Genomic DNA, 24,673 nt, shown 5'->3' with positions numbered 1-24,673 from the left:
ACAAGTCTTCAGTACTACTGCTCGGATATTGTCAGAATCACTGCCTTTGCTGTATCCAGAGCCTTCAGCCATTTCTTGATGTCAAGTAGAGTGAATTGAATTGGATGGAGACTGGCATCTGTGATGGTGGGAATCTCAGAAGGAGGTTGAGATGGATTATCTACTTAGCACATCTGGCTAAAGATGGTTGCAAATGGTGTATTGAAGGTGATTGAGTACTGAACCATGTTGTTTTAGAGGGAACAGAATGATGAAAGTGGAGGGAGGAAAAGATGTGATCATGCTGGAAGTGGCAGAAATAATAAGGTTTGATTCACTGAATGCAGAAGATGGGATGTAAAGGGTCCCCTATCATGTTTCTGGAAGGGAAGGGAGGTGGTGTAGAAATTAGGATGGAAACATTTGAATGTGACAAAAAGTATAATCAAGGTTGCTGTGGAAATCAGTAGAATTATAATGAACATTCGTTGATATCCCAAAGCCAGAAATGGAAATTCAACTTATTTATTAATTCTGTCTAGACACAAACTGCTTAGATTCTAAAAATTATAATTGACTCAAAGAAATTACAATTTGTTACAAATGTCATGGTGAGATAATATGTTTTACACACTTACATTCTATTTCTATATGAATAAAGCTTTACATAATTTACCACTAAAATACAATGTGTGTTTATGCAGTGCCTTTAACATTGTAAATTTTCATAAGATGACATTGGGATGAATCTGCGAAGAAGGACGTTACTAAAAGTGAAGTTAGGGAGGTGGGTTCTGTAGAAGGTTTTAAAGATGATGAGATAAGGTGAGGTCGAAGCTGAAAAAGCATTATGCAAGGTGATGGTGGCTGAAGACACTGGCCCCAGTGATCAGAGGAAGTAGGGGAAAATCTAAAGTTGTCTCAATGGAGAACAGTAAAGAGTAGTAAGATGGGAAATAAGATCTAAGGCTGGAATAAGGCTGCTTTCTGGAACTGGTTCACATTTATTTCAAATTAACGTTTAAAACAAAATGAAGATCTGATGTTTTCTCATTTATACTTCAATTTGTATTTGATAATAAATTTTGATTTTAATCAATTTGCTTAACTGCATGTTCTTCCATCTTTTGCAGATAAATGAACAGTTAGAAGCACAAATTAGTAGTCTGAAAAGGGAAGAAGACAATCTTCAAACAAAATTCAATGAAGAATCAAAAATAGCTGAAGACCTAATGGCTCGGAAGTAAAACAAAAAATTCCATTGCATTCTTTGATTGCTCCTTGTAATATGATACAGATGTTTCTGCAGAATTAGTCAGCGCTGAAAGTAGTTTCTTTCATTGATGCCGGGGAAGGAGTGAAATGGAAAGATAGGATAAATAGAATGTTGAGGAAGGGATATTGAGGACAAGAGAGAATGGGAAAGGTGAGAATAGGGGAAGCAGGATGAAGATGAAGCCTGGAAATAATGTTCCCTTTAAGCTGTGTGATTGTGCTGCAAAAAAATTCTTGCGCATATCAGCACAAAATAGCAATAACTTTAAGGATGTTACTTGTGTTTTTTTATTTTCAATAGACAGAGCATTTTGAATGAATTAAGGTCCACCATTGAAAATTTAAGAAGAAAGTCTGAAGATTTACAAACACAAATCCTACAGGTTGGATCTTTTAATGTATTAGAAAAATTATGCTATAATCCAGTGTAGATTGCTTGAGATAAAGTGACTTCTGGAATTTGTAATTTTCTGGATTACAGAATGATCTTAGAATGCCTTACCACAAGTATATGAACTAGAAAACATCAGGTGTAAATATTTACCTGAAACATACAATAGTAATAAAACATTAAAAGCAGTAGTGAAAATTGCTTTATTTATCCAAATACTGTATGTTTCCACTCCAAAAACACTATACTAGAATTATGCATGGATCTGCTCAAAATATTTTCAGACAAGTGGGGCCGACTATTGCAGGGGGTCGTGGGGGGCAGTGGCGGCAGGTGGGGTGGTTGTGATGTCTCCCCACCCTCCATATCCTCAGATCAACATAGAGTCAACCTGCCCCACACCAGCCAGTTCCATAGCATAAAGCACTGCAGGTAGGCGAAACAGGGCACTGGAGATGATATCCCATCCTTGGGAGCTGCTGACCAATCCAATTAGCCATCATTGGGCACCATTGGGATTGCAATTAGGAAGCAAAAGAAAACCCAATGGACTCAAAAATCAGTTGAGTCTGGGCCTTGGTTAAGGAGAGTATGGGCATGTTGAGGAGGAGGGTTGGTGGCTTTAAGACCATAGGCAGGTAGAAAGAATGAGGGGTTCTGTCTTAGAGAGGGGATGTCTCCCAATCTGCAAAGGAAAATCCTTTGAAGATAGAACCCTCGTTTCAACATACCATTTCACCTTTTTTACTGCCTGCTGCATCTGCATGCCTACCTTCAGTGACTGGTATACAAGGACATCCAGGTCTCATTGCACATTACCCTCTCCTAATTTGGGTAGTAATCTGCCTTCCCGCATTTGCTATTGAAGTAGATAACCTCACATTTATCCAAATTATACTTCAGCTGTTCACTGACTCAACTTGTCCAAACCTCACTGAAAGATCTCTGCATCCTCTTCACATTTCACCCTCCCACTCAGCTTTGTGTCATCTGCACATTTTAAGATATTCCATTTAGTTGCCTCATCAAAATCATTAATATAGAGTGAATAACTGGGGTCCCAGTAATGATCCCTGCAATATCCCACCAGACACTTCCTACCATTTGGAAAAAGACCCGTTTATTCCTACTCTTCAGTTCCTGTCTGCCAACCAGCTTTCTGTCTATTTCATACATTGCCCCCAATTCCATGTACTTTAATTTCACACGTTAACCTCTTATGTGGAACCTTGTTGAAAGTCCAAATAAACCACATCCACTGGCTCTCCTCACCAACTCTACAATTTACAGTATCGAAGAATTTCAGTAGGTATCCCTTTCATCAATCCATGCTGACTCTGTCCAGTCCTGCCGCAGTTTTTCCAAGTGTTTTGCTATAAAATCTTTGATAATGGATTCAAAAGTTTTCCCCACTGCTGATGTCAGGTTTTACTGGTCTATAATTTCCTGTTGTGTCTTTACCTCCCTTTTAAATAGTGGGGTTATGTTAGCTACCCTCCAATCTGTAGGAACTGTTCCAGAGTCCAATTTTGGAAGATGACCACCAATGCATCCATTATTTCTCGGGCTCCTTCCTGAACTACTCTGGGATGTAGATTATCAGGCTCTAAGGACTTAACGGCCTTCAATCACATCAGTTTTCCCAACACTATTTCTCTATTAATACTGATCTCCTTCAGTTCCTCCCTCTCACCAAACACTGTGTTCTCCAACATTTCTAGTACATTATTTGTGTCCTACTTTATGAAGCCAGAAGCAAAGTATATTCAGTTGGTCAGCCATTTATTTGTACCATATTATAAGTTCTCCTGTTTCTGACTGTAAAGGACTTACATTTGTCTTCACCAATCTTTTTCTCAATCTATAGAAACTTAAGTCAGTTTTAATGTTGCCCACAAACTTAGTCTTGTGCATGACTTTTTCCTTCTTAATTTGTCCCTTGGACCTTTGCTGAATTCTAAACTGTTCCCAATCCTCAAATCTGATGTTTCCCTTGGCCAATTTGTATGCCTCTCCCTTGGATCTAATATATCGCTAATTTCCCTTGTAAGCCATGATTTTGCCACCTTTCCAGTTATATTTTGCACTAGACAAAAGTAAACAATTGTTGCAGTTCATCCATGTGCTCGTTGAATCTTTGCCATTGCCTATTTATCCCTTTAAGTCATGTTTCCCAATCTATAATAGCTCTTGTTCCATTAGCTGATAAAACATTTCTGCCCAATATCTCCAGGGCGATCACCAGTTCATTTTTGACTATCAGTTCATAGTACATTGAGCTTAGGTGCATTTTCTTTTGAGCTGTTGTGGTTTCTAACTGCAGTTTTTTTTAAACAGGTATTATTTTTCATCTGAAGTGCTTCCTCTTTTAAGCTGCTGCTTGTTCTAACCACGTGTTATAAACACCTTTTTGTAGTTTCTTGCGGTCTTGGACAGAGCAGGAGCCATACCAAGCTGTGATACAACCAGAAAGAATGTTTTCTATGGTGCATATGTAAAAGTTGCTGAGAGCTGTAACTGACATGCCAAATTACCTTAGTCTTCTGAGAAAGTAGAGACATTGGTGGGCTTTCTTAACTATAGTGTTGGCATGGGGGGACCAGGACAGGTCTGTCCACCGCCAGCAGCAGTGTGTACCATCTATAAAATGCACTGCCACAACATGTCAAGATTCCATTGACAGTAGCATCCAATCCGTGCTTTCGACCATTTGGAAGAAAATTGGCAGCAGATGCACAGGAACCCCCCTTACCTCATGTGTTCCTCTCAAAGCTACTAACTTGGAAGTGTATCATTCTTCCTACACTGTCTCTGCTCAAAATCCTGGACCTCCTTATCCAACAATGCCATGGGTGTACCAACCCTGCACAGACTGAAGCCGTTTAAGAAATTGACTCATTAACACCTTCTCAGTTTGACTTTGACAATAAATGCTGGCCTTTCTAATGATGCTCACATCCCAAGAACAAATGGGGAAGAAAAGCATATTCAGGTTTTTCTTCCCCTAGGTAAAATTGCTTCTGGTGATTTTTTTTTAGCTGTTTATGCACTTTACATCAAATAAAGATTTCCTTTGAAGACTTCATCAAAGGGGTCTGAATTGTACTGACCTTTGAATAATCTGGATTACCTTGACCATTTTTTCTTCAGAGCAGAAAAACCAGATGGTGTACTTTGGAAAACATGAAACAATATAGGATGGAACAGTAGGTGATCAAATGGGTTGGTTTTCTTTCCTTCTCAAGTCTTAAATCACAGGATCCACAAAAATGACTTCTTTCTACTCTGACCCATATTCAAAAATATAATTTTTGCTGAATCAATTACAGTTGCACAGTTTTGCTTTCAGAATCTCCGAAATTATGCTGCCCATTTGTTGTCTGGAAATGTTATGCTGTCTGCACAGATTAGGAGATCCTTCATTTGTTTTCTTGATGTACGAAAATTCCACAATAAGTGGGAATAGAATCTTCTTAAGATTGCCACTTCGAAACTGCTGCCACACAAAACTGGCAGACTAATATGACAGGCATAAAATTCCACAGATCCTAATGAAATACATACTGGCAAGTAGTTTTTGATCCTCCTGTGCTCTGCTCCACCTCATTTCTGTGGAGGTATGGCCCAGTATTATTTGAAGCTGGATTTGAAGGGGATGCTGATGACCACTAGGGATAAAGCAGAATTAGAAAGTCTAGAACATAAGAACATAAGGAGTAGGATCAGGAGTAGGCCATCTAGCCCTTCGAGCCTGCCCCACCATTCAATAAGATCATGGCTGATCTGAAGTGGCTCAGTTCCATTTTCCCGCTTTCTCCCCATAACCCTTAATTCCCTTGCCTACCAAAAACCTATCTACCCGTGACTTAAATATATTTAGCAAGGTAGCCTCCACAACTTCAACGGGCAGAGAATTCCAGAGATTCACCATCCTTTGAGTGAAGAAGTTCCTGCTCAACTCCGTTCTAAACTGCCCCCCCTTTATCTTGAGGCTGTGCCCTCTAGTCCTGCTGTCCTTTCTGAGCGGGAAGAATCTCTCTACCTCTACCCTATCCATCCCCTTCATTATCTTATACGTCTCTATAAGATCCCCCCTCATCCTTCTAAACTCCAACGAGTACAGACCCAGTCTATTTAGCCTCTCTTCATAGTCCAACCCCCTCATCTCTGGTATCAGCCCAGTGAACCTCTCTGCACTCCAAGGCCAAAATATCCTTGCGCAAGTGCGGCGACCAAAACTGCACACAGTACTCCAGCTGCGGCCTCACCAGTGCCCTGTACAGTTGCAGCAAGACCTCTCTGCTTTTATATTCTATCCCCCTCGCTATAAAGGCCAGCATCCCATTTGCCTTCTTGATCACCTGCTGCACCTGCAGACTGGGTTTTTGCGACTCATGCACAAGGACCCCCAGGTCCCTCTGCACCATAGCATGCTGCAGCTTTTCACCCTTTAAATAGTAATCCCTCCTACTATTATTCCTGCCAAAGTGGATAACCTCACACTTGCTAACATTGTACTCCATCTGCTAGGCCCTCGCCCACTCGCTCAGCCTACCTAGATCCCTCTGCAGACTTTCCACACCTTCCGCACAATTTGCGTTTCCACTCATCTTTGTGTCATCAGCAAATTTCGACACCCTACACTCAGCCCCCTCCTCCAGATCATCTATATAAATGATAAATAGCTGAGGCCCCAGCACCGATCCCTGCGGCGCTCCACTAGTTACCAACCGCCAATCAGAATAGCACCCATTGATACCAACTCTCTGCCTCCTATTAGACAGCTAATCCTCTATCCACGCTAACACCTTACCCCCAACTCCATGCCCCCTAACCTTCTGAAGCAACCTTTTGTGCGGCACCTTATCAAACGCCTTCTGAAAATCGAGAAACACCACACCCACTGGTTCCCCCCGTCTACCGCACTAGTCACATCCTCATAGAATTCCAATAAATTTGTCAAACACGACTTCCCCTTTACAAATCCGTGCTGCGTCTGCTCTATCAAACAATTCTTCTCTAGGTGCCCCGCTATTCCTTCTTTGATGACGGATTCCAGCATTTTTCCAACAACAGACGTTAAACTAACCAGCCTATAATTCCCTGCCTTTTGCCTGCTACCTTTTTTAAACAGCGGCGTAACATTAGCCGTTTTCCAATCTTCCAGCACTTCCCTGGAATCCAGCGAAGTTTGGTAAATAATCACTAAGGCGTCTACTATCACCTCTGCCATTTCCTTCGTTAAGGGGTTTCGTTAAGGGGAAGTCGTGTCTGACGAATTTATTGGAGTTCCATGAGGATGTGTCTAGGGCGGTGGATAGAGGAGAGCCGGTGGATGTGGTCTTTCTTGATTTTCAGAAGGCGTTTGACAAGGTGCCTCACAAGAGGTTATTGCAGAAGTTCAGGGGACAGGGAGTTGGGGGTAGGGTGTTAGCGTGGATAGAGGATTGGCTGTCAAATAGGAGGCAGAGAATGGGGGTCAATGGGTGCTATTCGCATTGGCGGTTGGTGACTAGTGGAGTGCCCCAGCGGTCGGTGCTGGGGCCTCAGCTATTCACCATTTATATAGATGATCTGGAGGAGGGAACCGAGTGTATGGTGTCGAAATTTGCTGATGACACCAAGATTGGTGGAACGGCAAATTGTGCAGAGGGTGTGGAGAGTCTGCAGAAGGATCTAGATAGGCTGGGCGAATGGGCCAGGAACTGGCAAATGGAATTTACTGTTGGCAAATGTGAGGTTGTCCACTTTGAACATAAGAACATAAGAAATAGGAGCAGGAGTAGGCCATCTAGCCCTTCGAGCCTGCCCCGCCATTCAATAAGATCATGGCTGATCTGTCGTGGCTCAGTTCCACTTTCCCGCCCTCTCCCCATAACCCTTAATCCCCTCTCTTATCAAGAACCCATCAACCCGCTTCTTAAAAATATTTAGCGAGGCAGCCTCCACCACTTCAACGGGCAGAGAATTCCAGAGATTCACCACCCTTTGAGTGAAGAAGTTCCTCCTCAACTCCATTCTAAACTGCCTCCCCTTTATCTTGAGGCTGTGCCCCCTAGTCCTACTGTCTTTTTTGAGTGGGAAGAGTCTCTCCACCTCTATCCTATCCATCCCATTCATCATCTTATACGTCTCAATGAGATCTCCCCTCATTCTTCTAAACTCTAACGAGTACAAGCCTAGTTTATTCAGCCTCTCCTCATAGCTCAATCCCCTCAACTCTGGTATCAGCCTAGTAAACCTCCTCTGCACTCCCTCCAGGGCCAAAATATCCTTGCGCAGGTATAATGATAGGAAGGACTATTACTTACGTGGCGAAAAACTGCAGCATGCGACGGTGCAGAGAGACCTCGGGGTCCTTGTGCATGAGTTGCAAAAACCCAGCCTGCAGGTGCAGCAGGTGGTCAGGAAGGCGAATGGAATGCTGGCCTTCATAGCGAGGGGGATTGAATACAAAAGTAGGGAGGTCTTGCTGCAGCTGTATAGGGCACTGGTGAGGCCGCAGCTGGAGTACTGTGTGCAGTTTTGGTCGCCACACTTATGCAAGGATATTTTGGCCTTGGAGGGAGTGCAGAGGAGGTTTACTAGGCTGATTCCGGAGTTGAGGGGGTTGAACTATGAGGAGAGGCTGAATAAACTAGACTTGTACTCGTTAGAGTTTAGAAGAATGAGGGGAGATCTCATTGAGACGTATAAGATGTTGAATGGGATGGATAGGATAGAGGTGGAGAGGCTGTTCCCACTCAGAAAGGACAGTAGGACTAGAGGGCATAGCCTCAGGGTAAAGGGGGCGCAGTTTAGAATGGAGTTGAGGAGGAACTTCTTCACTCAAAGGGTGGTGAATCTCTGGAATTCTCTGCCCGTTGAAGTGGTGGAGGCTGCCTCGCTAAATATTTTTAAGACGCGGGTTGATGGGTTTTTGATAAGAGAGGGGATTAAGGGTTATGGGGAGAGGGCGGGAATGTGGAACTGAGCCACGACAGATCAGCCATGATCTTATTGAATGGCGGGGCAGGCTCGAGGGGCTAGATGGCCTACTCCTGCTCCTATTTCTTATGGTCTTATGTTTCTTAGAACCCTGGGATGCATTCCATCTGCTCCTGGTGACTTGTCCACCATCAGTCCCGCTAGTCGATCAAGCACTACCTCTCTAGTGATAGTAATCGCATTCAGGCCCTCAACTCCTACCATCCTTCTATCTTTAATATCCGGCAAACTATTCGTGTCCTCCTCCGTGAAGACCAAGGCAAAAAACTTATCTAAGGCCTCAGCCATCTCCTCATCTCCCACCACTAAATCGCCCCTCTCATCCTCTAAGGGTCCAACATTCACTCTAGCCAGCCTCCTCCTCTTTATATATTTGTAAAAACTCTTTCTGTCCTTTTTTATATTTAGTGCTAGTTTAGCTTCATAGTCTATCCTTCCTTTCTTTATCAACTTCTTAGTCATTCTTTGTTGATTTTTAAACCTCTCCCAATCTTCTACTCGCCCACTACTTTTAGCCACTCTAAACGCATCAGCTTTTAATTTAATACCCTCCTTTATTTCCTTCGATAACCACGGCTGATTATCCCTTCTCCTACGTTCCTTCTTTACCATTGGAATATATTTCTGCTGAGCACTGAAAAAGATCACCGAAAAAGTCTTCAGTGGAAATAGTTTTAAAAGAGCTTTGGCCAGCCAAATTTTGTATCTTACCCTGACACCTTTTCTAAGGCGGATTCCTCGGTAGCTCTGAAATTAGTCAGGAGACCTAATCCCTGCCTCTTTGGAACCTGAAGTACAATTTCTAGCTTGGAATTTACCATTTCACAAATCAATCAAGAAGCCGTGTCTTGCACTGCGTATTAATGCACTAATTACTGCAAACTAGCATGCTACACGCACACTCAGACACTGCATAATGAATATTTTTTAAAATGAAGTTTAGTAGCTGCTAGAACTCTAATTCCATTTACAGCAAGAGTTACAGCAACTTTTTATTTAAACTTTGTTTTTACAAATAGTTCATCATCAAAACTCTTCTTGCTTTATTCAAATCTCTAAAAAGATCCGTTTCCATATTATTTATCTATTTTTCTTTCTAAGTATCTGCCTTCCTCTCCTGAATACATTGGTTCTTTGTTAGATTATAGTTTAAATGGTTCTTTGTTCGATTACAGTTCAATAGCTATTGACTCATCACAAATACTTTTTCTATTTGCCCAATACTTATGTGTTAGCCATGGGAATGTTAATGGACCATTTGACAATGAGCACAAATGAAACTCCAATATAGGTAACTGGGTAGTGGAGTGCTTCCAGCCCCAACATGGCCACTTCACATGGGGCATTTCTTGGGCTCAGAGTTAATTTGGGACTCAGCTTGAGACTTCCCTTTATTTGTATGTGTCTGTCACTCATTTGATACATTCACTTTGCCATGGATTGCAGAATATTAATTTTGCAATGTGAGTAAAGTGTGTCTACTCCAGGGTAAGTGCTAAGTTCAAATTTAACATTTTTGCAAAAGAGATCTACACCATATTTTTACCATTTGCCTGAAGCATAAGCAAGCATGAAGCAATTTTATTATTACTGGAAAAGAAAATTAAGTCATTTTTGACAGTGCAAATCAATCTTTTCATTGGACATTTAATATAATGAAGAGTATGGCCGATTTCAGAATGCGGTATCAGAATATTTAAGCAAAAAAAATCAAATTTTAAAGCTATGTGTAATTTTGACAGTTTGTTTCTTTTAACCTGATGATATTCCTTTGTTATTAGACTTCCTAATAGCATGCTGTTCTCTACAGGAAGAGAAGGACACAGCAGATGCCAAAGAGTTAAATGAAGAACTTTTAAGAAAAAGTGAATCTCGCCATGAAGCATTAATGAAAGCAAAAGAATATGAGTCGGAAGTGAAACAAAATATTAATAGTCTAGACAAACGGTGAGCTTATCTAGCATAATCCATGCTACAAACTTAAAATATTTTAATAACTAATGCTACACAAAACACCAGGTGTCAGCTATGGTTCAGTTGGTTGCGCTCAGAATTACGAGGTCTGGATTCAAGTCCCATTCCAGAGTTTAATCATAGAATCCCTACAGTGCAGAAGACGGCCATTCGGCCCATTGAGTCTGCACCATCCACAGTCCTATCCAGGCCCTATCTCTGTAACCCCTCATATTTACCTGCTAATTCCCTGGCAGGAGCAATTTAGTTTGGCCAGTCAATCTAATCTGCACATCTTTGGAATGTGGGAGGAAACCGGAGCACCCGGAAGAAACCCACCCAGACAAGAGGAAAACATGCAAACTCCACACCGGGAATTGAATCCAGGTCCCTGGTGCTGTGAGATAGCAGTGCTAACCACTGTGCCATTATGCCACCCATAAAAATCAAAGCTGACAATTTGGGGCATTGCTAAGGCAGTGTCAGAATGCTTTCTTTTGGATGGGATGTTTGGGCGGACGTAAAAGATCGCAATGCACTATTTTGAAGAAGAGCAGTGGAATTATCTTCGGTATCAACTTGATATTTACCCCTTAGTGAACATCATAAAATCAGATTACCCAGTTATTATCACTACTATCTGAGAGACCTTGCTGTGTAGAAATTGGCTGCTGTATTTCTGACATTACAATGATGACTATTGGAAGCAACAAATGTTCACTAGATTGAAGCCTGTAATCAGAGGAGTGATTGAGTAGAATGGATCTAATATTTTCCAGAGTTTAGAAAAGTGGTAGATCATCTCATTGGAGGATACAGTCAAGTGTTGTCAGTTGGCTTGACTGGGTAGATATTGAAAGTCTAGAACTTGTTTCACAAATAGCATAGTTTTAGAAATAAAGAGTTGGCCATTTCAGATTGAGATAAGGAGAAATTTTCCAGAGGCTTGTGAATCTTAAGACTGTTCTATCATGGGAGACTGTGACTGTTCAGTCATTGAGTATATTGGAAACTGAAATCAGTATTTTTCTGGACTCAAAGGGAATCAAGAATAATACAATCAGGTGGCAAAGAGTTTGCAAGTCAGGCACAATCTTACTAAATGGCAGAACTAGCTTGGAAGCCATATGGCCTACTCATTCCTTCTTACTTGCATTTCATAGAGTCATAGAGGTTTACACCATGGAAACAGGCCTTTTGGCCCAACTTGTCCATGCCACCCTTTTTTTAAAACTCCGAAGCTAATCCCAATTGCTCACATTTGGCCCATATCCCTCTATACCCATCTTACCCATGTAACTATCTAAATGCTTTTTAAAAGACAAAGTTGTACCTGCCTCTATTACTACCTCTGGCAGTTTGTTCTAGACACTCACCACCCTCTGTGTAAAAAAATTGCCCCTCTGGACATTTTTGTATCTTTGCCCTCTTACCTTAAGCCTATGTCGTCTAATTTTAGACTCCCCTACCTTTGGGAAAAGATATTGACTATCAAACTAACCTGTGCTCCTCATTAATTTATAGACCTCTATAAGATCACCCCTCAGCTTTCTGTGCTTCAGAGAAAAAGGTCCCAGTCTATCCAGCCTCTCCTTATAACTCAAACCATCAAGTCCCAGTGGCATCCAAGTAAATCTTTTCTGCACTCATTCTAGTTTAATAATATCCTTTCTATAATAGAGTGACCAGAACTGTACACAGCATTCCAGGTATGTACAAGACGTCCCAACTCCTGCATTCAGTGTTCTGACCAATGAAACTAAGCATGCTGAATGCCTTCTTCACCACTCTGTCCACCTGTGACTCTACTTTCAAGGAACTATGAACATATACCCCTAGATCTCTTCATTCTAGAACTCTCCCCAATACCCTACTATTAACTGAGTAAGTCCTGCCCTGGTTCAATCTACCAAAATGCATCACCTCACATTTATCTAAATTAAACTCCATCTGCCATTTGTCAGCCCACTGACTCAATTGATCAAGATCCTGTTGCAATTGGAGATAACTTTCTTCACTGTCCACTATGCCATCTATCTTGGTATCATCTGCAAACTTACTAACCATGCCTCCTATATTCTCATCCAAATCATTAATATAAGTGACGAATAACAGTGGACCCAGTACTGATTCCTGAGGCACACCGCTGGTCACAGGCCTCCAGTTTGAAAAACAATCCTCTAAAACCCAAGCCAATTTTGTTTCCATTTAGATACCCAACCCTAGATCCCATGAGATTTAACCTTATGCAACAACTTATCATACGGTACCTTGTCAAAGGCTTTGCTAAAGTCCTTGTAGACAACATCAACTGCACTGCCCTCATCTACCTTCTTGGTTACCCCTTCAAAAAACTCAATCAAATTTAATGTACACTAGTTGCAAGGTTGTCTGAGGCAAAGAAACAACAACCTGGTTAGGAAAAATATCAAGTCTCAAAGTAAAACATACAAGCTGACTCGTTCACATTTCAGTCTTTCTCCACATATGCCTGACTAACATTCCTTTCTCCTTCTTTCCTCACTTCAGCCTTTTCTTTTTCCACCTTTACGACACAGAGTGTAGGGTTCTCCAGTTGGTAGGATATAACAAGTGGTGTTCCTCATCATTACATTCTCAAAGTCTTGAGTTTCCTTGGACATTGCAGCATTTTAACTGCAGAGCATATGTAACTTTTTTCCCTCTGCCTTCCCAATCTAAAATTTCATAGGTATGGCTACTTATCAGGTATGGAAGACTGCAGCATAAGACTGCAGCCAAGAAACATGTGATGATGGTGGGGATGCAGTGGTGATGGTGGGAATGTGAAGATTGTATTGGCATAAGATGGGTAGTGGGAAGAGCGTGGTTTGGGGTGGCATTAATGCTCACAGGAGGTGGAAGCTAACGCATTGCGGGGAGAGATAAGGGAAGGTGACATAAGTATCAATGACGAGCAAAGATCATGGAGTGAAGTGGATGGTGTGGTTTACAGGATTTCTGTGTTTGCTTTGGGGGAAACATTCCTGCTGTCTTGGCTCTTGAGCAAAAACACAGCAAGAGAAAAGAGGTTAGGAGGGCAAAGTGCCAAGCCAGGAAAACCTGCCAATATGAGTTAAAAAGAGAAACTTTGTTAAAATCAAGACGCATTGTCTCCTTGAAAGATTTCAATGACCAAACCATCTCAGCACCGTGAATTGACTGTCCTCATTCCCACACCATTAAAACTGCAAGTTCGGGTGGCTTGGTTCCTGTTTAAGACTTTTACCATTTTTATTTCCCACTTGACTGAAGCCAACCATTTTTGGTTGTTAAAATTCCCTCCCATGTAATTCGGGAGGTGGAAAATTAAAATATACCATTGGGTATATTTACATGATTATGGAAATTAAGGAAGAAAAGTCTGAGCAGAGTGAATTTGTTAAGTTGAGGTTTTTCAACGCAGCACCTGCATGACAACAGAATGGGCATGGATGGGTACATGGGTCTGGGATATTATAACTATTACTGAGACATGGCTGAGGGAGGGACAGGACTGGCAGCTGAATGTTCCAGGGTACAGATGCTATAGGAAAGACAGAACAGGAGGTAAAAGAGGAGGGGGGAGTTGCATTTTTGATTAAGGAAAATATCATGGCAGTACCGAGAGGATATTTTTGAGGTTTACCCCTGAGTCTATATGGGTAGAACTGAGAAATCAGAAGGGGGAAACCACTTTGATAGGATTGTACTATAGGCCCCCAAATAGTCAGCGGGAAATTGAGGAACAAATACGTAAGGAGATTACAGATAGCTCCAAGAAAAATAGGATGGTAATAGTAGGAGACTTTAACTTTTCCAATATTGACTGGGGCAGCCATAGTATTAGAGGCTTGAATGGAGAGAAATGTGTTGAGTGTATTCAGGAGGAAATTCTCATTCAGTATGTGGATGGCCCAACTAGAGAGGGGGCCAAACTTGACCTCCTCTTGGAAAATAAGGAAAGGCAAGTAACAGAAGGATCAGAGGGATCACTAGTTAGTGAGGGACCAGTGACCATAATTCCATTAGTCTTAAGATAGCAATGGAGAACAATAGGTCTGGCCCAAAACTAAAACCAACAAAATTGGGGCAAGGCCGATTTTGATAATATTAGACAGGAACTTTCAAAAGTTGATTGGAAGAGTCTGTTGGCAGGCAAAGGTAAGTGAGAGGCTTTCAAAAATGTGTTAACCAAGGTTCAGGGTAAGCACACTCCTTTTAAAGTAAAGGGCAAGGCTGGTAGAAGTAGGGAACCCTGGATGACTCGGGGTATTGAGGCGCTGGTCAAGAAGAAGGAGGAGGCACATGACATGCATAGGCAGCTGGGATCAAGTGGATCACTTGAAGAATGTAGAGGGTGTAGAAGTTGAGTTAGGAGAGAAATCCGAAGGATAAAAAGGGGACATGAGATTGTTTTGGCAGATAAGGCAAAGGGGAATCCAAAGAGCTTCTTTCTACGAATACATAAAGGGCAAGAGTAACCAGAGAGATAGTAGAGCCTCTTAAGGATCAACAAGATCATCTATATGCGGATCCACAGGAGATGGGTGAGATCCTAAATGAATATTTCTCATCAGTATTTGAGGTATGGATGTTAGGAAACCGGGGGGAAAGGTATGGATGTTAGGAAGCTAAGGGAAATAAATAATGATGTTGTTATCGGACAACAAATTTTATGAAATTGGGCACACAAACTGGAAGCAAACTAAAGCTACCCTCAGAGCCCTCCACTAAAAATCACAAAGTAACAGACACCGATCAGTAGGCAAGAGCATGCTTTTAGAATGCAAATGAGGGCTAGCACATAAGGGAAGCTGGACAGGATGGCACCTACAGGAACTAAGTTAAAAAAACACATCCCCACCCTATCAAAATCAGCACTTCCAAAACAGTCAAACAACCCATGAAGATACCTAAAATAAGCATAGTTAAGGAAACGTCCCTGGCCCCTCAAACCTCTTTTGAGATCAATGACACACCTATGGTTCAAACCCCAGAGATTCTAGACCACTAATAACCAATCAGACAAAAACGATTAACACACACTTGAAACAATTGCTCCAACACTCAAAAACATCGAGACAGGATGGCTGAAGTCAAATACTGTAAATAAAGGATGAGCATTTGAATCGCGTACTACCCCAAAGTTCAGGTATAACTGTAGCCCGTTGTGGGGGAGTCTTTAGAGCGCTTTCGGGACAGTCCGATTGTATGTCCTGACTGTGCTTCTCCGTCGACATAAAAGAAAATAAAGCTGTGCCGTTATTGAACTTCACCCTGAGTCCGTAGTGGTGTCTTGAGGAATGTTACATATTACAGAGAAGGAGGTATAGGAAGTCTCAAAGCACATCAAGGTACATGAATCCCTGGTACCTGATGATGTGTATCCCAGGACATTGTGGAAGGCTAGGGAGGAAATTGTGGGTCCCCTAGTAGAGCCATTTGAATCATAGACATCCATAGTTGAGGCGCCTGAAGGTTGGAGGGTAGCAAATATTGTGCCTTTGTTTAAGAAGGCTGCAGGGACAGGCCAGGGAATGGCAGGTTGATGAGCCAAACACCTGCTGTAAGTTGTTAGAAGGTATTCTGAGAAACAGGATTTACAGGCATTTAGAGAGGCAAGGCTTTGTGAGTGGAAGATCAAGGGCTAACGAAGGTAGATGAGGGCAGTGTTGTTGATGTGGTGTATGTGGACTTTAGCAAGGTCTTTGACAAAATACCACATGATAGGTTATTTCATAAGGTTAAATTTCACGGAGTCTAGGGTGAGGCAGCCAAATAGATCCAAAATTGGCTTGATGACTGAAGACAGAGGGTGGTTTTTGAGGGTTGTTTTTCAAACTGGAGCCTGTGACCAGTGGTATGCCTCAGGGATCGGTGCTGGGTCCACTGCTACTTGTCATTTATATTAAGATTTGGATGAGAATTTAGGAGGCATGGTTAGTAAGTTTGCAGATGACACCAAGATTGGTGGCATAGTGGACAGTGAAAAAGGTTCAATCTAGAATTCAATCTAGGAATAATGAAGTAAAGTATTCATTGAGCACCTCTGCTATTTCTACTAGTTCTGTATAAACTTTCCCAGTGTCACATTTTATTGGTCCTATTCTTTCACATCTCATCCTTTTGCTCTTCACATACTTGTAGAGTGCCTTAGGGTTTTCCTTACTCTTACCTGCCAAGGCCTTCTCATGACCCCTTCTGGCTCTCCTAATTTCCTTCTTAAGTTCCTTCCTACAAGTCGTATACTCCTCTAGATCCCTAACATTACCTAGCTCCCTGAACCTTTTGTACACTTTTCTTTTTGACTAGATTCATTACAACTTTCGTGCACCACGGTTCCTGTAACCTACCAAAACTTCCCTATCTCATCAGAACGTTGTCGTGCAGAAGTCTGCTCAAACATTCCTTGAAAATCTGCCACATTACTTCTGTACGTTTCCCCAAGAAAACCTCCTTCCAATTTATGCCTCTAATTTCCTGTCTGATGGTTTCATGATTCCCCTTACTCCAGATAAACACTTTCCTAGTTTGCCTGATTCTATGTCTTTCCAATGCCAGTGTAAAACAGATAGAGTTATGATCACTATCCCCAAAATGCTCTCCCATTGAGAGATCTGACACCTGTCCAGGTTCATTATCCAATACCAAATCAAGTACAGCCTCTCGTCTTGTAGGCTTATCCACATACTGTGTCAAGAAACCCTCCTGAACACACCTAACAAAGTCCTCCCCATCCAAACCCCTTACCATAGGGAGGTTCCAATTGATATTTGGGAAATTAAAATCTCCCATCACGACAACTCTGTTATTATTACATCTCTCCAGGATCTGTTTCCCTATCTGCTCCTCAACATCCCTGTTACTATTGGGCGGCCTATAGAAAACACCCTGTAAAGTTATTGACCCCTTCCTGTTCTGAACTTCCACCCACAGAGACTCCGTAGACAATCCCTCCACGGCGTCCACCTTCTCTACAGCTGTGACACTATCCCTATCAACAATGCCACTCCCCCACATCTTTTGCCTACCTCCCTATCCCTCCTGAAACATCTGAAACCCGGCACTTGAAGTATCCAGTCCTGTCCCTGAGTCATTCAAGTCTCTGTAATGGCCACCACATCACATTTCCAAGTAGCGATCCACACTCTAAGCTCACCCACTTTGTTCACAACACTCCTAGCGTTAAAATAAACACATCTCAAACCTTCGGCCTGAGCATTCCTCTTCTCCATCACAAAAAAAGGACGGCATGGACAAGTTGGACCAAAGGGCCTGTTTCCATGCTGTAAACCTCTATGACTCTATAACAGAAGGAGTAGTATTTCATGAAAAGAAAACGTGAAAAGTTGCATGGGAGGGGCTGTGAAAGTTGAATATGTTGAAAGTGATCTATAATTTTGTTTGAATGTCATCCTTCATAACCAATTTGATTTTAAAAATGAAATCACTGCTTGCTAATCTGCATGAACAATATTGAGCTCTGCAAAGGTGGCAAGAATTGAAGGTAGCATAGTTAAGTGAACTATTAATACTTAATGTGCTGCTTAGTGTGGAATTATTAATGGTCATCATAAGCAGCCATAATGTGGTGTCGAAATTCTGATAACATAATTACAGTGTAACTCAGCTTAAGTTCAGAAAATAATTCTAATTGAGAAAAGCCATTTGTACCAACTTCGCAAAAAAAAACTAAGGCTGAGATTTTCTGGCCTTCCTACAGTAAGTTTTCCCGTGGCAGAGGCAGCTTGCCGTTGGTTGGCCATTTGTTTTCCCAGTCCCGTCAAAGTCATTGGCTTTGCATTGATTGCTGGGGAACCCACTGTAGAAGATCACTGTCGGCAGGACAGAAGAGTCCCTCTGTCAGGGCTGGAAAATCCCACCTTAAGCCTCAGGTTTTCTTGAAAGGGGGTAGGTCTGATAACTAGATTATTTGAAGGCCTCCACACAACCAGGCAGTGGGACTACAATGATAATCTTCCCAAATAAGAACATAAGAAATAGGAGCAGGAGTAGGCCATCTAGCCCTTCGAGCCTGCCCCGCCATTTAATAAGATCATGGCTGATCTGAAGTGGATCAGTTCCACTTGCCCGCTTTCTCCCCATAACCCTTAATTCACTTGTCTGTCAGAAATCTATCTACCCATGATTTAAATATATTCGGCAAGGCAGCCTCCACCACTTCAATGGGCAGAGAACTCCAGAGATTCACCACCCTTTGAGCGAAGAAGTTCCTCAACTCCATTCCATTCCATTCCTCCCCCTATTTTGAGGCTGTGCACTCTAGTTCTGCTGTCCTTTCTAAGTTGGAAGAATCTCTCTACCTCTACCCTATCCAGCCCCTTCATTATCTTGTAAGTCTCTACAAGATCCCCCCTCAGCCTTCTAAGCTCCAACGAGTACAGACCCAGTCTATTCAATCTCTCCTCATAAGCTAACCCCCTCATCTCCGGTATCAGCCTGGTAAATCTTCTCTGCACTCCCTCCAAGGCCAATATATCCTTTCTCAAATGCGGGGACCAAAACTGCACACAGTACTCCAGTTGCGGCCTCACCAGTGCCCTGTACAGTTGCAGCTAGACCTCCTTGCTTTTATATTCTATCCCCCTCGCTATAAAGGCCAACATTCCATTCGCCTTCTTGATCACCTGCTGCACCTGCGATTCGTGCACAAGGACCCCCAGGTCCCTCTGCATTGTAGCATGCTGCAACTTTTCGCCCTTTAAATAATAATTCCTCCTACTATTATTTCTACCAAAGTGGATAACCTCACATTTGCTAGTGTTATACTCCGTCTGCCAGGTCCTCGCCCACTCAGTCAGCCTATCCAGATCTCTCTACAGACTTTCCCCACCTTCCACGCAATTTGCTTTTCCACTCATCTTTGTGTTATCAGCAAATTTCATTACTCTACACTCAGCCCCCTCCTCCAGATTGTCTATGTAAATGGTAAACAGTTGAGGCCCCAGCACCGATCCCTGCAGCACTCCGCTAGTCACCAACTGCCAACCAGAAAAGCACACATTGATTCCAACTCTCTGCTTCCTGTTAGACTACCAATCCTCAATCCATGCCAGCACCTTACCCCCAACTCCGTGCACCCTAACCTTTTGCAGCAACCTTTCGTGAGGCACCTTATCAAACGCCTTCTGGAAATCTAAAAATACCACATCCACTTGTTCCCCTCTGTCTACCGTACTAGTCACATCCTCATACAAATCCAGTAAATTCGTTAAACACAACTTCCCCTTCATGAATCCATGCTGCGTCTGCTTGATCAAACTGTTCTTTTCTAGGTGTCGTGCTATTTCTTCTTTGATGATAGATTCTAGCATTTTTCCAACTACACATATTAAGCTAACCAGCCTATAACTCCCTGCCTTTTGTCTGCTACCCTTTTTAAACAGCGGCGTAACATTAGCTATTTTCCAATCTTCTGGCACTTCCCCAGAGTCCAGCGAATTTTGATAAATAATTACTAAGGCATCCGCTATCACCTGTGCCATTTCTTTCAGAACCGTGGGATACATTCCATCCGGTCCCGGGGACTTGTCTACCTTCAGTCCTGCTAGTCTATCAAGTACTACCTCTCTAGTGACAGTAATTGCGTTAAGGACCTCATCTCCTACCATCCTTCTATCTTCAATATTCAGCAAGCTATTTGTGTCCTCCTCCGTGAAGACCGACACAAAAAACTTACTTAAAGCCTCAGCCATTTCCTCGTTACCCACCGCTAAATTCCCCCTCTCGTCCTCCAAGGGTCCAACATTCACTGTAGCCAGTCTCTTCCTCTTTATATATTTGTAAAAACTTTTACTATCATTTTTTATATTTAGAGCTAGTTTAGCTTCATACTCTATCTTTTCTTTCTTTATCACTTTCTTAGTCATTCTTTGTTGTTTTTTAAATCTTTCCCTATCTTCTACTTGCCCACTATTTTTAGCCACTCTGAACGCATCAGCTTTTAATTTAATACTCTCCTTTATTTTCTTCAATAACCATGGCTGGTTATCTCTTCTCTGATGTGGATATGCTGGCGTTGGACTGGGGTAAACACAGTAAAAAGTCTGACAACACCAGGTTTTAGTCCAACCGATTTATTTGATAGTATACTCACAAGCTTTCGGGTTAGCCCCTTCGTCAGGTGAGTGGAGCGTTCTGGCCTCAGACAGAGCATATAAAGCACAGACAGTTTAGAGATTACTGATTAGAATGCGAATCTTTACACCTAACCTGCTATTCAAGTCCTGAAGTGGCTGACAATGTGTGTGGAAGGAGCACTGATCACAGGTTAAAGAGATGTGTATTGTCTCCAGACAGTACAGTAAGTGAGGTTTTGCAAACCCAGGCAAGTCACGGGGGTTACAGATAGTGCGACATGAACCCAAGATCCCTGTTGAGACCGTCCTCATGTGTGCGGAACTTGGCTATCAGTCTCTGTTCAGCGACTCTGCGCTGTCATGAAGGCTGCCTTGGAGAATGCTTACCCGAAGGTCAGAGGCTGAATGCCCATGACCACTGAAGTGTTCACCAACAGGAAGGGAACAGTCTTGCCTGGTGATTGTCGAGCGATGTTCATTCATCCATTGTTGTCGTGTCTGCATGGTCTCCCCAATGTACCATGCTTCGGGACATCCTTTCTTGCAACGTGTCAGGTAGACAATGTTGGTCAAGTTGCAAGAGTATTTACTGTGTACCTGGTGGATTGTATTCTCACGTGTGATAATGGTATCCATGTCGATGATCCGGCATGTCTTGCAGAGGTTGCTGTGGCAAGGTTGTGTGGTATTGTGGTCACTGTTCTCCTGAAGGCTGGGTAGTTTGCTGCGAACAGTGGTCTCTTTGAGGTTGCGTGGTCGTCTGAAGGCAAGAAGTGGGGGTGTGGGGATGGCCCTGGCGAGATGTTCGTCTTCATCAATGATACGTTGAAGACTCCGGAGAAGATGTCGTAGCTTCTCCGCTCCAGGGAAGTACTGGACGACGAAGGGTACTCTGTCCACTGTGTCCCGTGTTTGTCTTTTGAGGAGATCAATGCAGATTTTCGCTGTGGCGCATCGGAACTGTCGATCTATGAGTCAAGCGCCATATCCTGTTCTTAGGGCACCTTTCAGCATCTGGAGGTGTCTTGTCACGATCCTCCTCATCTGAGCAAATCCTGTGTATACGGAGGGCTTGTCCATAGGGAATGGCTTCTTTAACATGTTTAGGGTGGAAGCTGGAGAAGTGGAGCATTGTGAGATTGTCTGTGGGCTTGCGGTACAGTGAGGTGCTGAGGTGTCCGCCCTTGATGGAGATGCGTGTGCCCAAGAATGCAACTGATTCTGGGGAATAGTCCATGGTGAGTCTGATGGTGGGGTGGAATTTGTTGATATCATCATATAGTTGTTTCAGTGATTGTTCACCATGAAGCCAAAGGAAGAAAATGTCATTGATGTATCTAATGTATAGCATTGGTTGAAGATTCTGTGCAGTGAAGAAGTCTTGTTCGAACCTGTGCATGAAGATGCTGGCATATTGAGGTGCAAATTTGGTCCCCATGGCTGTTCCATGTGTCTGGATGAAAAACTGGTTGTTGAAGGTAAAGACATTGTGGTCCAGGATAAAGCGGATGAGTTGTAAAATTGCATCTGGAAACTGGCAGTTGTCAGCATTGAGTACTGAGGCAGTCGCAGCAATGCCATCATTGTGGGGGATGTTGGTGTAGAGCGCCGAGACATCCATTGTGACGAGGAGTGTCGCTGGTTCAACTGCTCCATGTGTGCTGAGTTTCTGTAGGAAGTCCGTAGTGTCGCGACAAAAGCTGGGGGTTCTTTGTACAATGGGTTTCAGGACTACGGACTTCCTACAGAAACTCAGCACACATGGAGCAGTTGAACCAGGGACACTCCTCGTCACAATGGATGTCTCGGCGCTCTACACCAACATCCCCCACAATGATGGCATTGCTGCGACTGCCTCAGTACTCAATGCTGACAACTGCCAGTTTCCAGATGCAATTTTACAACTCATCCGCTTTATCCTGGACCACAATGTCTTCACCTTCAACAACCAGTTTTTCATCCAGACACATGGAACAGCCATGGGGACCAAATTTGCACCTCAATATGCCAGCATCTTCATGCACAGGTTCGAACAAGACTTCTTCACTGCACAGAATCTTCAACCAATGCTATACATTAGATACATCAATGACATTTTCTTCCTTTGGCTTCATGGTGAACAATCACTGAAACAACTATATGATGATATCAACAAATTCCACCCCACCATCAGACTCACCATGGACTATTCCCCAGAATCAGTTGCATTCTTGGACACACACATCTCCATCAAGGACAGACACCTCAGCACCTCACTGTACCGCAAGCCCACAGACAATCTCACAATGCTCCACTTCTCCAGCTTCCACCATAAACATGTTAAAGAAGCCATTCCCTATGGACAAGCCCTCCGTATACACAGGATTTGCTCAGATGAGGAGGATCGTGACAGACACCTCCAGACGCTGAAAGATGCCCTCATAAGAACAGGATATGGCGCTTGACTCATAGATCGACAGTTCCGATGCGCCACAGCGAAAAACCGCATTGATCTCCTCAGAAGACAAACATGGGACACAGTGGACAGAGTACCCTTCGTCGTCCAGTACTTCCCTGGAGCGGAGAAGCTACGACATCTTCTCCGGAGTCTTCAACGTATCATTAATGAAGACGAACATCTCGCCAGGGCCATCCCCACACCCCCACTTCTTGCCTTCAGACGACCACGCAACCTCAAACTGACCATTGTTCGCAGCAAACTACCCAGCCTTCAGGAGAACAGTGACCACAATACCACACAACCTTGCCACAGCAACCTCTGCAAGACATGCCGGATCATCGACATGGGTACCATCATCACACGTGAGAATACAATCCACCAGGTACACAGTAAATACTCTTGCAACTCGGCCAACATTGTCTACCTGACACGTTGCAAGAAAGGATGTCCCGAAGCATGGTACATTGGGGAGACCATGCAGACGCTACAACAATGGATGAATGAACATCGCTCGACAATCACCAGGCAAGACTGTTCCCTTCCTGTTGGTGAACACTTCAGTGGTCATGGGCATTCAGCCTCTGACCTTCGGGTAAGCATTCTCCAAGGCGGCCTTCATGACAGCGCAGAGTCGCTGAACAGAGACTGATTGCCAAGTTCCGCACACATGAGGACGGTCTCAACAGGGATCTTGGGTTCATGTTGCACTATCTGTAACCCCCGTGACTTGCCTGGGTTTGCAAAACCTCACATACTGTACTGTCTGGAGACAATACACATCTCTTTAACCTGTGATCAGTGCTCCTTCCACACACATTGTCAGCCACTTCAGGACTTGAATAGCAGGTTAGGTGTAAAGATTTGCATTCTAATCAGTAATCTCTAAACTGTCTGTGCTTTATATGCTCTGTCTGAGGCCAGAACTCTCCATTCACCTGACGAAGGGGCTAACCCGAAAGCTTGTGAGTATACTATCAAATAAGTCGGTTGGACTGAAACCTGGCGTTGTCAGACTTTTTACTATCTCTTCTCTTACAGCCCTTCTTTACCATCGGAATATATTTCTGCTGAGTACCAAAATACGGATTGTTAATTGGCCATTGATGTGTCTGGCCATTATTCAAGTATAGGTAGTGGGTTGGCCGTCCATACTGCAGTTCCTAGAGAGGCAGACAACACTGCACCTTTGGCAGTGCCACAGAGAAGTAACTGCTGCTGAGACTGAGAGAGGTCTCATTGCAGTAAGGAAGTCAGAATTTTCTTTTCACTGCTGAGGCCAGGCAGGTTCTGACAATCAGAGGGATAACTTCATCTCTTATGGTGTCAGGGTCATAGGAGCTGCCTTTTCTGCCAGCCCCTCACCCCCTCTGTTGAGAATTTCATCCCTTGTGCATGCAGTGATACTGCAACTGTTTGCGATCTTCTTGCAGTGTAAATCAAAACATGTTAGTTTTGGAATTATGATTACTGCTGGGGGAGGAAGCGGTGGCCAGGTCTCTGGAGCTGAGCCTGACCCAGTACTTCAAAAAAGTAAGAAAAAGAGCAGCA

General features: G+C 43.1%; 1 protein-coding gene across 2 annotated transcripts in view; it reads left to right on the top strand.

Annotated features, from left to right (window-relative positions):
- The window catches only part of ccdc175 (coiled-coil domain containing 175), a 136,069-nt gene that overhangs the window by 43,429 nt on the left and 67,967 nt on the right, over positions 1-24,673 (top strand). For both annotated transcript variants that reach the window (XM_080202795.1, XM_080202794.1), the window contains exons 7-9: positions 1,113-1,222; positions 1,556-1,637; positions 10,443-10,579. In XM_080202795.1, coding sequence (XP_080058921.1) covers positions 1,113-1,222; positions 1,556-1,637; positions 10,443-10,579 — 329 coding nt within the window. The remainder of the gene's footprint in view (positions 1-1,112; positions 1,223-1,555; positions 1,638-10,442; positions 10,580-24,673) is intronic.

This window comes from Carcharhinus amblyrhynchos, chromosome 14 (genome assembly GCF_965287045.1).
Source record: "Carcharhinus amblyrhynchos chromosome 14, sCarAmb.v2.hapA, whole genome shotgun sequence".
NCBI classification, from domain to species: Eukaryota; Metazoa; Chordata; class Chondrichthyes; order Carcharhiniformes; family Carcharhinidae; genus Carcharhinus; species Carcharhinus amblyrhynchos.
The sequence above is the reverse complement of the archived record's forward strand: the minus strand, read 5'-3'. Positions and strand labels throughout refer to the sequence as shown.